Here is a 17,084-nt window from a genome sequence, read left to right on the forward strand (position 1 = left end):
TGTTGAACAGAGAATAATTTTATGCAAAATGCTAGAAATATTTTATGCAGAAAACAATGAACAATTTTTATGAGAAAATCGTGAACAGTTTTACTTAATGCAAAAAATAGATTTTACGAATGCAAAAAGCAAATTCGAATATGCAGTAAATATGATATACAGAGAGCAAATTTTATTAATGTAGAAATAGATTTTATCAATGCAGAAAAAAATTCGTTCATTTTGAAATTTAAACATGAAAATGCATTCAGATTTGACTTTTAAAATTAGAAAACAAAATTTCACTAAGTGTTTTATGAGAAAACAGGGAATAATTTTTTAAATAGTGAACAGAAAATAATTTACGCAGAAAAGAGAGTGAACAATTTTTTAAATAATGCTAAACAGAAAATAATTTTATGCAGAATGCTAGAAATAGTTTATGCAGACAACAGTGAACAATTTTTATTAGAAAACAGTGAACAATTTTACTTAATGTAAAAAACAGATTTTATGAATGTAGTAAGCAGATTCGAATATACAGTATACATGATGTGCGGAGTGCAAATTTTATTAATATAGAAACATATTTTATCAATGCAGAAAAACAAATTCGTTCATTTAAAATTTAAACATGAAAAAGCATTCAGATTTGACTTTTAAAATTAGAAAGCAAGATTTCACTTGGTGTTTTATGAGAAAATAGGGAATAATTTTTTAAATAGTGAACAGAAAATAATTTACAGAGAAAAGAGAGTGAACAATTTTTTAAATAATGCTGAACAGAAAATAATTTTATGCAGAATGCTAGAAATAGTTTATGCAGAAAACAGTGAACAATTTTTATGACAAAACTGTGAACAGTTTCACTTAATGCAAAACAGATTTTATAAATGCAGTAAGCAGATTCGAATATACAGTGAACATGATGTATAGAGAGCAAATTTTATTAATGTAAAAATAGATTTTATCAATACAGAAAAACAAATTCGTTCATTTTGAAATTTAAACATGAAAAAGCATTCAGATTTGGCTTTTAATATTAGAAAAGAAGATTTCACTAGGTGTTTTATGAGAAAACAGGGATACGTAGAAAAGAGAGTGAAAATTTTTTTAAATAATGCTGAACAGAGAATAATTTTATGCAGAATGCTAGAAATAGTTTATGCAGAAAACAGTAAAAAAATTTTATCAAAAAATAGTGAACAGTTTTACTTAATACAAAAAAAAGATTTTATGAATGTAGTACGCAGATTCGAATATACAGTAAATATGATGGGCAAAGTGCAAATTTTATTAATGTAGAAACAAATTTTATCAATGCAGAAAAATAGATATGATTATTGTTAAATTCAAACATGAAAAAGCATTCAGATTTGGCGTTTAGATTTAGAAAAAACGATTTCACTAGGTGTTTTATGAGAAAACAGAGAACGATTTTTTAAAGAATGAACAGAAAATAATTTACTCAGAAAAGAGAGTCAACAATTTTTTAAATAATGCTGAACAGAAAATAATTTTATGCAGAATGCTAAAAATTGTTTATGCAAAAAACAGTGAACAATTTTTATGAGAAAATAGTGAACAGTTCTACTTAATGCAAAAAACAGATTTTATGAATGCAGTAAGCATATTCGAATATACAGTAAACATGATGGGCAGAGTGCAAATTTTATTAATGTAGAAACAGATTTTATCAATGCAGAAAAATAGATTCGATTATTGTGAAATTCAAACATGAAAAAGCGTTCAGATTTGGCGTTTAGATTTAGAAAAAACGATTTCACTAGGTGTTTTATGAGAAAACAGTGAACGATATTTTAAATAGTGATACATAAAATAATTTACGTAGAAAAGAGAGTAAATTTTTTTTTAAATAATGTTGAATAGAAAATAATTTATGCAAAATGCTAGAAATAGTTTATGCAGAAAACAGTGAACAGTTTTACTTAATGTAGAAATTAAATCCATATTTTGAAATTAAAATCTCTATATTTTACAATGCTTCTATTTAAATAAATAAAATCGTGAAAAAGCTACTTATTTTTATGTTTATGTTTATTTGTCGATAATCCCAAAAAAAAAAATTACTAGGTACTCGAGCTTGGTGAACTCGAGTACTCTATAAATATAATTAGCACCATTTTATGTGTATGTTTATTTGTCGATGATCCAAAAAAAAAATTACAAGGTACTCAAGCTTGGTGAGCTCGAGTACCTTAGAAATTTAAAAAAAAAAAAAAAAAAAGCATTTTATTATATAATGGTACTCAAGCCTAGTATACTCGATTATTGTGTTGTATGGTACTCAAGTTTACCATGCTCGACTACCACATAATTTTTTTCAATTGCCCAATTTCCATCTCAATAGTGTCATGGTGGCAAAACTTCTAGGAACTCGAATTTAAGAAACTCGAGTACCATAAAAAGTGGTATTTCCCCATATAGTTCCTAAACAGTGTTTTTTTACAAAAAAAATTCAGAAATTGGTGGTATTTGGCCATTTTGGCCATTAATCTATGAAATTCTAAATAGATTGTTTAGACTTTCAACTTTCAAGTTACAAACTGATTAGCCCAAATCTAAGATCCCCAAGATGCATGAGGATTTTTTTTCCTTTTTAAATTGTTAAAAAGGTTGCATATATAGCCCAAATCGAAGAATCACAACCACAAAAATCTTTACTCATAAAGGTTTGTTGTTTTGTCGGCCATATAATAAAAAATATTTTCAAATTATTTAATTTCTTTTTTTGGAAGAATCATTTGAAAAGTAGGTTGTTGAAAATGGAAAGTGCCCTCTAATAAAGTGAAAAACAATAAATAAGGAGAGAGACAAAAGTGGAAAGCAATAACATTTAATGATGTCTTTTTTAACCGTTAGATCTCTTAGAAATCTCCGGTGTAACGGTGTAAAAAAAGTGTAACTTTACCAGAGTTACACCAGTTATAACTTGAACTCATTTATATATATATATATATATATATATATACATAAACACATCACTATTTCTTCGAAAATCAAACCAAAAGTTTCTTTAGTATTTTTTTGTAATTATACATATTGTCAATTCATTCCTAAAATATTTCAAATAAAAAAAAAAAAATTGTCCAAAACCTCAGTTGTAGAAGGGGTTATCAAAAGAACAAAGAGTCAAGCGAATTGACTAATTGGCAAGAGTGTGGAGGAGTTGCAAGATGATGGGCAAGAGTAGAACCAGGAATTTTGGTTTGGGGAGCGAAGATAAAACTATCACATTGATTTGAACCTCAAGAAAAATTCAATGCAATATGTATATGTGTGTGTATAGCAGTCTAAGATTATTGTTAGAAATTTTTAAACAATATATGTGTGTGTATAGTAGCCTAAGATTATTGTTTGAAATTTTTAAACAATGTAATTCTTATTAGTATTGAAATTATTAATAAAGCTAAATAACCAATTATCTTAAGGTCATTTTCAATCCAATCAAACTACAGATATGACGCGTCATAGTGGATGCCATTATATTGGAGTTATCACTTGTAGACTACATATACAAGAAGATATAATATTAACAAAAAATAAAGATAACAAAATCATTAAAAGAAACCATAAAATATGTTAATAGAATTTAAATTCTATCAAATTGGACTGCTATGGTAAAAAAAAGAAAAAGAAAAAATCAAAATGAGTTGCATACCTCACAACTAAATAGAAACTGAACTAAAAGAGAAAAAACATAATAAATAAATAGAAATTGAACTAAAGTAGAAATGAAAGAGGAAAAGAAAATTTTTTGTAACAGTCAAGATTCGCTTAACTTCAAATGAGAAAAATCTTTGTTAAGAAAGATGGTGGAGCTAAAGAGAATGTGACTGTGTGAGTCTTTTTGGTAGCTAGAAGGTGGAAGACCTTAAGAGTTTTGGAGATGAATTATGATAAAGATATACACTACAAATTTTATTATATAATGCTTACAAACTAACACATTAGTTTGTAAACATTTTGGATGCCTTTAGGAACAATTTATTTGCATAGTCATTAATAAAAGATATAATCTTTGGTAAGTTTCATTTTAAATGTTTGACAAAAAGTTTAAAACTGGTTTATTTTCAAAAAACTAAAAGTTTGATTATTTGCAAAAGAAAATAAGTAAATAAATAAATAAAATTTAGACAAAAAAAAAAAGCAAAAATGTTTTTCCCAAACACAAAATTGTAGTAAAGTTTATAATTTCTTTAACATTTTTCTATAGGAAAAGTTGAATTTAGCTTCTTTTTTTTTTTTTTTTTGTGGATAAGAATGCTGGTAAGCTTTCATTAAACTGGGCTGAAACCCAAATCAAATACATCATTAAGGACTTGAGACATAATTATAGGGGGAGTATCTTCCACCCAAATAGTACATTCAGAAATCAGTTTGGCATGTTTAGCCATGAGGTGAGCTGCCTTGTTCCCTTCTCTACGCGTGAAGGATGTCTTCCAAGCTCTAAACTTTGGCACCCAAGACTTTATACCAGTAACAAGTTGTTGGATCTGAATAGGACCCGGATCATGGCTAGCAATGGCATTCATAACAATTTGGGAATCCCCTTCAAGAATAATCTCCCTAAGGCCCAACTCCCAGGAGAAAATTATGCCAATCTCAGCAGCTTTGGCTTCGACGTCTAGAGCTCCTAACAGGTATGGGAGTGTTTTGCTAAGAGCTCCCATTATTTGGCCTTTATCGTTCCGAACCACCACTCCTATCCCACACTGACTCCGTTCCTTGAAGACAGCCCCATCAACATTTGTCTTGTACCAACCTGGTGGAGGAGGTTTCCAAAGAGTAAGGACGTGGGGCTGAGGGGCATTAGAAGAAACACAGTGGGTTTGGAACTCCGCCAAGTAGATTCTTGAAGCCTCAAAAATTTGCAAGGCCGTTCTACTAGTTTCCCTGTGACACACTGCATTTTGATTATTCCAAAGGAACCAAGCCGTTGTTGCGAAAGCTTCAAGGTCTTGGGCTGGTTTGGCCTCCATTACGCAACAAAATAGGTCCATGAAGTTTGGTGGGCTGGTCATGAGGCCAGGGGCTTTGACATTTGCCATTTGCCAAACTGCTGCTGCAATATCACAACTCCAAAAGGTATGACCTGCTGTTTCCACGCCTTCACACAAGTCGCACTCCACATCCACTGGAATCTTACGGTCTCTGAGCTTAGTTTTAGTTGGGAGGATGTCTTTACACGCTCACTAAATAAAGTTTCTAATTTTTTTTGGGTAGTGGAGCTTCCAAATTGCTTTCCAAAGTGACTTCATCCTGGTGTTATTCGAGCATTCTCCAACATTGATCTTGGACAGTTGCTTGTGGCTTACATGGTAGGCACTTCGGACTGAGAACACCCCATTGTCTGTACCAGACCATACTCTATGGTCCTCAGGGAGAGTGGAGCTTAGAGGGATAGCCAAAACAGTTGAAGCCTCATGGGGAAGAAAAATGGAAATAACCAACTCAGATTTCCACACGGCTCTTTCTTTATCAATTAGAGTAGAAACTTTCTCATTATACATTAGGGGGTTTATAGGAGTCAAGACCTTGTAGGTTTCGGGGTTGGGGATCCACTTGTCACTCCATATCTTCACTTTGTCTCCATTTCCAACAGACCATCTAATTCCATCTTCCACCACGCTTTTAGCAACCAAAATGCTCCGCCAAGCAAAAGATGGTCTTTTGCTGAGTTGAGCTTCAAGGAAAGACCTGCCAGCAAAGTACTTGGCATGGAAAACATGGTGGAAAAGAGAATTTTTGTTTTGGAGGAGGCGCCAACCTTGCTTAGCTAGGAAAGCTAGGTTGAAGGCTTTTAGATCTCTAAACCCCATGCCGCCCATATCTTTGGATTTACACAACTTATCCCAAGAGACCCAAGAAATTTTTTGCTCATCAGATTTTTGTCCCCACCAAAATTTGCTGATCATAGAGTTGAGTTCTTTGCAGAGCGAGTCAGGCAACTTGAAGCAACTCATTGTATATGTGGGAATGGCCTGGGCAATTGCCTTGATGAGGACTTCTTTGCCAGCCAAGGACAACAGCTTTCCCTTCCAGCTAGCAATTTTTCGGCCAAGCTGATCCTTAATCCTATTAAAAGCCTTCTTTTTTCCATGGCCAATTAAGGATGGAAGGCCTAGGTATCTTTCATGTTGCTTGATTACTTGGGCACCAAAATTATTTTTTATTTCAGCTTGAGTAGGAATCCCGGTGTTCTTGCTGAAGAAAAGGGAAGTTTTATCCTTGTTGATTTTCTGCCCAGATGCAGCCTCATAGTCATGGAGAATATCCCATACTTGCTGACATTCCCTCATATTGGCTCGACAAAAAATGATGCTATCGTCTGCAAAAAACAAATGAGACAAACGCTGGGCACCCCAGCAAATAGAGATCCCCTTAATATTCCCCAACCTCTCTTCTCTTTGGAGCATTGCCGAAAGGCCTTCTGCACATAACAAAAATAGGAATGGCGATAACGGGTCCCCTTGGCGAATACCCCGAGAAGGAATAATTTCGCCATTCGGTTCCCCATTGATTAGTACAGAATAAGAGACAGAAGTTATGCACATCATGATAATGGAAATCCACCGGTCATGAAATCCCATTTTCTGCATTACCCTAGCTAAACATTCCCATTCTACTCTATCAAATGCTTTGCTCATGTCTAACTTGATTGCCATGAGACCTTCCTTACCCTTTCTTCTCTGTTTGATATGGTGCATTGTCTCAAAGGCAATTAATATGTTGTTTGTGATGAGTCTCCCAAGGACAGAGGCACTTTGTGCTTCACTAACAATCTCAGGCAGGATTTTCTTCAGGCGATTTGCTAGAACTTTGGCTAAGACTCTATAGACCACATTGCATAGACTTATGGGGCGGTATTCAGTGATTTTTTGGGGATTTTTTGTTTTTGGGATAAGGCAGATATGAGTATCGTTGAATTTAGGAGGCATAACACTAGTATTCAAGATATTTAACACACACTCAGTTATATTCTGACCAACAATACTCCAATAATTTTGAAGAAAGAGTGGAGGCATACCGTCCGGGCCTGGGGATTTGGTGGGATGCATTTGAAAGAGCGCATTCCGAACCTCATCAGGATGGAAAGACTGGAGAAGGAAACTGGTCATCTCATTTGTTACTTTTCTCTCCACTGCTTCAACAACTGGATTGAACTGTGAAGGCTGGTCAATCTGATAGATGGAAGAGAAGTAGTTTAAAATGATGCTCTGGATGTTTTCTTCATCACCCTGCCACACTCCATTGCTATCTTCTAACCCAGTGATTCTGTTTTTCTGTCGTCTTTGGGAGGCAATCGTGTGAAAAAATCTGGTATTTCTATCCCCATTTTGGTGCCAGAATGACTTTGATCTCTGCTTCCACATTGCAGACTCACGCTCAAGGAGCTCATTAATCTCTCTTCGCAGACTTTGAATGTTGACAACATCTTCATGGAGAGTGTTACAATTTTCTAGACACTGGAGGCTTGTTTGCTTCTCATTAATCTGTTTTCAAAGGTTGCCAAAGACATTTTTGCCCCACCACTGAAGTTGGTGCTGGCAGCTTCTAATCCTATCATGGATTGAGCACCTATCTCCCACCGTGCTATCAACCAACCAAGCCATCTCCACCACATCCCAGCAACTCACATCCCTAGTCCACATTGATTCAAAGCGGAACTGGGCTTTACCACGTCGACGCCTCAACTGAGGAGTATGATAAAGGGCCAAGAGGCAATGATTAGATGAGGACATAGACCTGTGGTACACCTTAGCTTGCTAGAAGAGCTCAGTCCATTTGCTATTTGCTACCATGCGGTCTAATCTGACCAGAGTGCGTTGATCACCAATCCTGCCATTGCACCAAGTAAAACGTTGTCCAACAAAACCCAAATCCCGAAGATCACAATTGTCTAAGGCGTTTCGAAAAGCATCCATCTGATTTGCATCTCTTTCAACCCCTCCACATTTTTCTTCAATATGAGTAATCTCATTAAAATCTCCAAAAACAACCCAAGGCAAATCAAATTGGGCATTCAAAGTTTCCAAGAGCCTTTAGGAGCTAGAACGTTGAGCAGCATCAGGGTGACCATAAAAGCCGGTAGCACGCCAAGTAGAATTCACGCTTGGATCATGAACAATGGCATCTATGTGGGAATGGGAATAGCTTTGGACTCTGACATCAACGTTTTCTTTCCACAAGAGGGCTAAGCCTCCACTTTTGCCATCACTTGGGACGATTAAAGCTTGTAGGTGCTGGTTTATCTTATTCTTGTGCTTCTTCATCTGACTAATGCTTGCCTTCGTCTCCATAACAAAGACCAACATGGGATCTTTTGCTCTCACAAGATCTTTGAGAGCTTGAACTGACTGAGGGATCCCAAGCCCTCGGCAGTTCCAAGCTAAGGTCGTCATTGAGCTCGGTGGGGCGCCGCAGCCACCACCTTGCCGCCATCCACGTTGGTATTACTTCCTAAGGAAATAGCTCCCTTTTTACTTGCTTTCTAATTGTTTTCCTTTAACTTCTCCGTGTGTGGAATGTTTGGATCCAAAGCTTGGAGCGGGCTTGGACCAGGCCTCTTAGTTCCAATTGGCTCCATTTTGATGGGTGACTCATCTTTGGTCTTTTCCCTTTTAATCTGTTTCCAATAGGCAGGGTTAGGTCCAGGGGCTTCAGGGACCCAGCCCACTTCACAATCATATAACATGGCCACTAGGCCTTCGTTGGTAAGCTCAGGTGTTGGCCCATTTGAACAGAGCATCACCTGGGAGTTGTCATTTTGTCCCTTGCTTTTTGTCATGTTCTGAGCTTCTCCAGGCGTGCGAACTGTTGACGCCGTAGCGTGTTGAACCTCAGCTGTTTGTTTTGTCAATCCAGTGTCAGGCTTTTTGCCAATTTCTTTTCCAATGTCTTTTTCTTATGGCAGGTCTGGGATACTGCTGGTTGTCAACTCACCTTTTCGGACTGATGTCATTGCACCCAATGAGGGAGTTTGGGGCACATGGGGCACGTGCCTGTCAGCTGTGTTTGCTTCCTTCCAAGAACCACCCAAGGCCTGATCGGACTCTTCAAATCTCTGGTTCAGTGTCCCAAAGCTATAGCCTGAACGCTTCACCGGTTCGACGCGCAGCCAAGCCCCATATTGGTGTTTTTCTTTTCCAACCCCACCGTTAGTTTCTCCCTTTTCAAAGCATTCATGTTCGCTGTGTCCGATTTTGCCACACAGGTAACAAAAATTTGGTAATCTTTCATATTGGACGAAAACCCATCTTGGTTCATCATTCTCAATGCTAACCTTCTTTGCCCAGATAAGTTTCTTTGTAACATCCATCTGAATGCTAACCCGTAGGTACCGTCCCCATTGAACGCCTTTCTCCGAGACATTAACATCAAGGACTTTCCCAAGTTTGCTGCCAATCTTCATACCTGTCTCCCTAGTTCTGCTTTTAAGAGGGAGGTTTGAGATTTGGACCGAGCAGGGTGACCATTTAAGGTCTACTTCCTTTGGGACCAGTTCGTTTGAGAACTCCTGTAGAAGCACCAAATTTTTCTCAAAGCTCCAAGGGCACATTTCCATGATTTTCTTTTTGTCTTTTGGGTCACTGAATTCCACTAGGAAAAGTTCTTCTTCAATCTCCGATATTTGAACAGTCTTGTTTGTCTTCCATAGCATTCTCATGGTTTTCCTCAGGGCTTCTATGTTGATGCTACAATGGGTAAGGACCTTCATGACTAGGCAGTTTTTGCCTAGTTCTTTTGCTGTTTTTGTGCTATTCTCTCCCAAGACTATGTCTTCGTCTTCCTCCTCCGTGAAGGAGAGTTTTTTCCGAACACACCAAAATATTGATGAAATTTTCAAGAAAATATTTTATGCCACGCCAAATATAGTTTTAGTTCGTCCTTATTGAGAATACACAACAGAAATTATTTTTCCTCATAAACCATCGATTTTATCGCATAAATAGTAGTAGGCAACGCATCGCCAAGTTCCTTTTTTTCCTACTGACAAGCAGAATAATCACATGGACTATGATAAAATCTTTTTTTTTTTTATAACTCAATTTTTATAATGAATGAGGAGGGGAGATTCCAACCCTATTCTCCTAATAAAAAAAACCATGCTATTAAATTACACATTTCTTAACCATTATAAGAATAATTCTAGGGACACACCCAACTATAGACCCAAATCCACAATATAGTTAAGGGTTATCTTGTAATTGGAGCACCTATTGTTCTTTTTTTTACAGCAAGTATTCATGGTAGTTTCATGTGTAAGTCTTGAAATTCAATCAAAAGTTGATAGCTAAGCATGTTATAAAATTAAGCGTAAGTTTAGGTGTATCAGTAGGTGGATTGCCATTATAATAGAACCAATAGCTTCAATTATGATACCATCTTTTGCTCCTTCTTGGGAGTTTTTTAAAAAATTCATTAAAGTGAGCCCCACTCAAAATAAGATATCCAATTATACAATAGAAATCACACAATATTTTTGATGATGTTGTGCAACTACCTTCTTATGCATAACACAAGATGGAATACAAGATGGACACATGACCATTTTAGAATAGTGTTAGTTTCAGTGTAAAAAAGAAGTTAAACCCTAAGAAGAATAGTAAACCTTGGTGAAATGGAAATAATATTTTGAACCTTTTTCTTAGGTTTCAATGATTCTTTAATTTCTTTTTTCCTTTTTTCTTTTTTCTTCGACCTAGAATCTCTTGGAGACATGAACCATGCCCCTTATCCCCCTCACCCAACAAAAATTTAGACTTGTGGAGTAATCACTACGCTAAGGGTGCATGATGATAAAAATTTTGTAGTTAATATCATTATCATTTGAAGAAAAGGAAAATTAATAAATCAAAATTTAATGCCTTAAAAATATTGTGCAATTCTGCGTATTGAAAAATTTTCCAATTGCAATATTTTGTATTATACCATTAAAAAGACAATAGTAAAGCTAATAAAGTTTTTTATTAAATTTTTATAGAATGATTATTGTGTTTGATGTTGGCATCACAATTGTCAATAGAGAACTTTTATGTGAAATTTGACACATAATAATTTCAACATGATGATGTGTATATTATCTTAAGCCAAGGAATGTAAAAGAGTGAAGCTCATGATTACAAAAGTATTCAATAAATAATTGATTTGATATTAGGAAGCTACAAATACAATATCAAATTAGAGCAAGAGAATCATTCACCACTTAAAATTTTTAATTTGAGAGTAAATCAATAATATAGTATCAAATATATATATTGAAATAATAATTTGAAAAATTCCTTACACAGTGTAACATTTGTATTTTCTTGAAAGCTTGGACTTCTATAGTGGCAGCTTCAAGAATTTTTTTCAAGGTGGTCCTTAAGAAATATAAATTACACAATCTAATAAAAAGATAAATTCATATATTGACGCCAATAACAACCAAAAAACACGCAAATTCATATCTGAACGAAGGTTTCTATGTTAAAGTCAACACAAATTCACTTAGAAGATGAAGATGAATCTTGGATACATGGTTTCTGTGGGGCCCAACAATTCGTGGACCAGGCCCATTTATCCTTAGAGCGTCCGAAGGCCCAATCCGAGGAGAGCTGTGGCCCAAGCTCTACAACGCAGAGCACAAAACAATTTTTGGGAAGCAGCCGAGGACAGTTTAGTCCTCGGCAGATCCATAATCCCACCAGAATAAAGGGGCAAAACTGGAATAGGGACGAATTAGTAAGGAAATCCAGAATATCTTGGGGAAGTTATCCATACTACCCTTCTAGATAAGGCCCGACGCCTGACAGAGCCGTACTCTGCAGCTTTATCAAACCATCCCCAACAATTCCAGGATTGGACTGATGGGACAAATGTCAATGTTCGTAAAGATTGACCCTACACGTGGACGAAGGGCAATGAATGCAAGCTAGTATAAAATAAGGAAGTAAGTAGATCTGAGGGGAGGCCCTTTTTTCCACCTTCGAAAAAAGAGAGACTACATGGGAAAACATCTCAGGAACACCGGACTTCATGGAAGAAAGTCCGTCGTTGGGCAACCGAGAGAAGACCTCAACAGGTCCTCGGATCACCTCCGAGGAGCTCCATCCCACGGGGTACGACGCCTTAGGGCTTAAATGTTCATACCCAATTCCCTTTTTCTACGTAGATTCCTCTAAAGCCATGACCGGACAACGCCACTTGACCAACGGCTAGCTTTTCAAGCCCACTCTCTACAAATCATATTGTGAGGGATCTTTCGTACGCGAGCCCAACATCCTTATTGGGCCGTCAGAGAATTGTGTCCTTACAATTGGCGCCGTCTGTGGGAAGCTTGCGCGTTGGCGCAGGTGGCGGTGGAGTCAGCTCTCTAGCAAGCAGAAATTTCCGGGATTTCCCCCGTCTCCGGCGGCATATAGTTGTTGCTCCGACGTAAGCCTCTGCTAGGGGCTACGCCTCGCAGTGCTAAGGGCGCGGGCGTCTCTAGGGGCTTCCGGCCTCAGGCCAACTATTCCCACCTTGGTGAAGGGGCTGGTGGTTGAAAAATAAAACAAATAAGAGAAATCTTATAAGTTTTGGACAGAACCAAGGCCTTGCATGGTCCTCGGACCCAAGCCTATGGGGAAACCAAGTACATAAAAGAAATCTTACAAGTTTTGGACAGAACCAAGGCCTTGCATGGTCCTCGGACTCAAGCCTATGGGGAAACCAAGTACAAAAAAAATCTTACAAGTTTTGGACAGAACCAAGGCCTTGCATGGTCCTCGGACCAAGCCTATGGGGAAACCAAGTACATAAAAGAAATCTTATAAGTTTGGACAGAACCAAGGCCTTGCATGGTCCTCGGACTCAAGCCTATGGGGAAACCAAGTACATAAAAGAAATCTTACAAGTTTTGGACAGAACCAAGGCCTTGCATGGTCCTCGGACTCAAGCCTATGGGGAAACCAAGTACATAAAAGAAATCTTACAAGTTTTGGACAGAACCAAGGCCTTGCATGGTCCTCGGACTCAAGCCTATGGGGAAACCAAGTACATAAAAGAAATCTTATAAGTTTTGGACAGAACCAAGGCCTTGCTGGTCCTCGGACTCAAGCCTATGGGGAAACCAAGTACATAAAAGAAATCTCATAAGTTTTGGACAGAACCAAGGCCTTGCATGGTCCTCGGACTCAAGCCTATGGGGAAACCAAGTACATAAAAAAATCTTATAAGTTTTGGACAGAACCAAGGCCTTGCATGGTCCTCGGACTCAAGCCTATGGGGAAACCAAGTACATAAAAGAAATCTTATAAGTTTTGGACAGAACCAAGGCCTTGCAGAGCATTAAAATCCATCCGAAGAGGACTTCTCGTTAACAGTTGGGTCAGTCTTTAATTGCACGGGTTCCCCGGTCTACCCGAAGATCCCCAGTGCCAAAGGGGCTAATACGATACGGCACAGTATGTTGTCCCAAGGGCACGATCTAAGGGCACGATCCAAGTCCATCGCTGCTCTGCTGCTCTCTCGGATATTCGTCTAGCGTGCATCACGCAGTGCTCAGCAGCTATCTCGGTTAGTTCCATAAATTCAATCTATTAAGGATTACCATTGTTATACTTGATAATATTTGCGAGTTTAAACTAATAAGGGTTTGTATTAAAGTGTTCTTCCATCCAGAATATTGTTAAAGGCATGTTTAGACTTAATATTCAGACCCAAAGTGGTTGTTGCAAAAAAAAAATAACATATGCATAAAGAAATAAACACATCTTTTATTAAGACAAAAGAACAGTACAGTGTACAATAAAAGCTGAAACCAGCTTACATTAGAGTTAACTGCGTAAGCAAAAGAAAAGCACAAAAGAGTAAAGATGATGCCGAGGAGATATCTCAGAGGAAAGGTTGGCTACTGTTCCAAGATGTCGTCTAAGGAAACTATTCCTCGACGCTTCTACATGCCCATAACTCAGGCAGCCAAAGAACCTGACCTCAGGCTAACACCATCTACAGCAAAGATGCAGGGAGCCGGCAGTTGGGAAGCCCCCGCAGAAGTTTGCCTGCTACAAGGCAGACGGCGCTGATGGCGGAAATTCCTTCTTCGGGCATGCCAAAAATCTGGCATGACCAGAACCTGCTTCGGATTTTGACTAAAAGAAGGAGAAACATCCTTTCCCCTCTCTCGAATTGAGATATTCTCTTGAGTCTACGCCTCCTTGGCCTGTACCTCACTATCTGGAGTCTCAGGAAGACACAACGCTTTTGTGGCGGAGAGAGCTCCTTTGCCCCAATCCTCGCCTCAAACATGATGTACTAAGAGAGGAGACTGAAGAATTCGTGTGAAAGTAAAGCAACCTCCTCTCCTATTTATTTAAAAGAAGAGGTGATGGCATTTAATTCACGCAGCGTCCCAAGGAACGCTACAGACAAAATGTCTCCGGCTCGATCTCCAATGCCGTCTGCAACCCTGAGATTAAAGGAGCCTCGTAAAGGCGCACCTCGAATACTGGGACGCCAAAAAGTACCGCGTGACCAAAGACTACAGAAATGCCTCTAAACCTGTGGGCCTAATAAATTCGCGGCCCAGGCCCGTTCTGCATGGAAGCCCACGGACTATGGCCCACACCAAGGAATAACCATTACCGAGGACAACTTCCTGCTCGGCAACTTATGAGACACCTGAGGAAAGACAGGTGCAAAAAGAAAAGGGGAGGGAATAAAGTTTTGGACAGAACCAAGGTCTTGTATGGTCCTCGGACTCAAGCCTATGGGGAAACCAAATACAAAACATTATTATTATTAAAGTTTTGGACAGAACCAAGGCCTTGTATGGTCCTCAGACTCAAGCCTATAGGGAAACCAAGTACAAAACATTATTATTATTAAAGTTTTGGACAGAACCAAGGCCTTGTATGGTCCTCGGACTCAAGCCTATGGGGAAACCAAGTACAAAACATTATTATTGTTAAAGTTTTGGACAGAACCAAGGCCTTGCATGGTCCTCGGACCCAAGCCAGGGGGGTAAGTATTACTTTTTATTGGTCTGCCTTATCATGCCAGGCACTTCCATTAAAGTTATGGCAACATCTTTTTATTATTAAGTATTTTGGTCTTAGTCGTCATTGATTTAGATGCTATATGATTGTGCCGAGCGGCGCTTACAAATTTATAAAAAACAAAGAGACAGAACATGCAAAGTGAAATAGAAACAAGTTTTATTAATATGAAAAATTATTACAATATACAAAGAGAGGCTTCAACCAGCCTATACAAAGAGAGGCTTCAACCAGCCTATACAAAAGAGGGGCTGCCGAAGCAGTACTAACATCCACAGTACAGATAAGCAAACGGTCAAGCGCCTTTTTAAACTCGTCTTCAAGGTCCCTCCGATCTCTGCCTCATAGCTGCTCATACTAAGAGAAGAACTCACTTTAAAAAAAAAACGAAGAAGAAGGAAATAGTAAGGAAGAAATCAATGAAGAAGATGGAGAACATGAGTAAGGAAGGAGGAGAAGAAGAGAGAAGAGATAAAAAGAAAGAAAAGGAGCAAAAGAGGGAAAAGAGAAAGCACCAGAACGGAACTGGTGCTGGGAAGACTATAAGAAGAGGGCGGGGGAGGGCACCAGGGAGCAAAAGAGGGAGAAGCAGAAGCACTTAGCCCCTGCCTCAGCCCTGACTCCTAACACGCTGGTGCCATATTAGGTACGCTCGTGAGGAGCCGGGTGGTGCTGGTCTTGGTTGTTCTCGACTCAGTCACGCCGAGAATTCGACATGACGAGCCCCTGCTTCGGATTTTGGCTAAAAGAGAGGCGGAACAGATCTTAAGTCTGCGCCACCCTTGCCCTGACCGAGCCATTTCAAGTTTTGTCAGGATATGGTGTTTTGAGGAGGAGTGTGTCTCCTTCATCATTCGTTATGGAGGACGTGTACGGATATGATGTATAACAAACAGGCTAAGCAGACGCTAAAAGAGGCTACGGGTTTCAGATCTCAGAAGGAAGGGGAGGAGTCTGTACGAAAGTGATTGCCTCCTGCTTGCCTTCTTATAGGAAGAACCAAACAGAGGGAATTAAACGCATTCAAAGTTTCCAAAAGAATCTGAAGAAAAAGAGGCGTCCATTCCGCTTCCCCACCTTATCAGATGAGCCGCCGGACATAAATGAGCCTCGTAAAGGGGATTTACTAAAGGCGTGTCTGGGATAGTCAATCGGCAGGAGCAGATCACGAGCATATTAAACGAACTCCCTTGAAAAACGGCTAACTTCTTGGACAGGCGGAAAGCCGCTCACATAAATGCGGGGTCAAATTAAATGGGCCATATTGAGGGCCCGGGTTTGCCAAAACCCTCCTTTCCAACCCGGAAGTCGGACAGAAGGGTTTTGAGGGACTATTGTGGGGCCCAACAATTCGTGGACTAGGCCCATTTATCCTTAGAGCGTCCGAAGGCCCAATCCGAGGAGAGCTGTGGCCCAAGCTCTACAACGCAGAGCACAAAACAATTTTTGGGAAGCAGCCGAGGACAGTTTAGTCCTCGGCAGATCCATAATCCCACCAGAATAAAGGGGCAAAACTGGAATAGGGACGAATTAGTAAGGAAATCCAGAATATCTTGGGGAAGTTATCCATACTACCCTTTTAGATAAGGCCCGACGCCTGACAGAGCCGTACTCTGCAGCTTTATCAAACCATCCCCAACAATTCCGGGATTGGACTGATGGGACAAATGTCAATGTTCGTAAAGATTGACCCTACACGTGGACGAAGGGCAATGAATGCAAGCTAGTATAAAATAAGGAAATAAGTAGATCTGAGGGGAGGCCCTTTTTTCCACCTCCGAAAAAAGAGAGACTACATGGGAAAACATCTCAGGAACACCGGACTTCATGGAAGAAAGTCCGTCGTTGGGCAACCGAGAGAAGACCTCAACAGGTCCTCGGATCACCTCCGAGGAGCTCCATCCCACGGGGTACGACGCCTTAGGGCTTAAATGTTCATACCCAATTCCCTTTTTCTACGTAGATTCCTCTAAAGCCATGACCGGACAACGCCACTTGACTAACGGCTAGCTTTTCAAGCCCACTCTCTACAAATCATATTATGAGGGATCTTTCGTACGC

The 17,084-nt window shown here is 38.9% G+C and overlaps 1 protein-coding gene across 1 annotated transcript; it reads right to left on the bottom strand.

Annotated features, from left to right (window-relative positions):
* Positions 1–4,280: 4,280 nt before the first annotated feature.
* LOC115985034 lies at positions 4,281–8,405 on the bottom strand. The gene is made up of 4 exons (XM_031108009.1): positions 8,060–8,405; positions 7,821–7,963; positions 5,319–7,496; positions 4,281–5,159 (listed from the first exon to the last, which is right to left on the bottom strand). The coding sequence occupies exons 1-4, from the start codon at positions 8,403–8,405 to the stop codon at positions 4,281–4,283; spliced, it is 3,546 nt and encodes a 1,181-aa protein (XP_030963869.1).
* Positions 8,406–17,084: the final 8,679 nt, after the last annotated feature.

Source organism: Quercus lobata, chromosome 4, assembly GCF_001633185.2.
Source record: "Quercus lobata isolate SW786 chromosome 4, ValleyOak3.0 Primary Assembly, whole genome shotgun sequence".
NCBI classification, from domain to species: domain Eukaryota; kingdom Viridiplantae; phylum Streptophyta; class Magnoliopsida; order Fagales; family Fagaceae; genus Quercus; species Quercus lobata.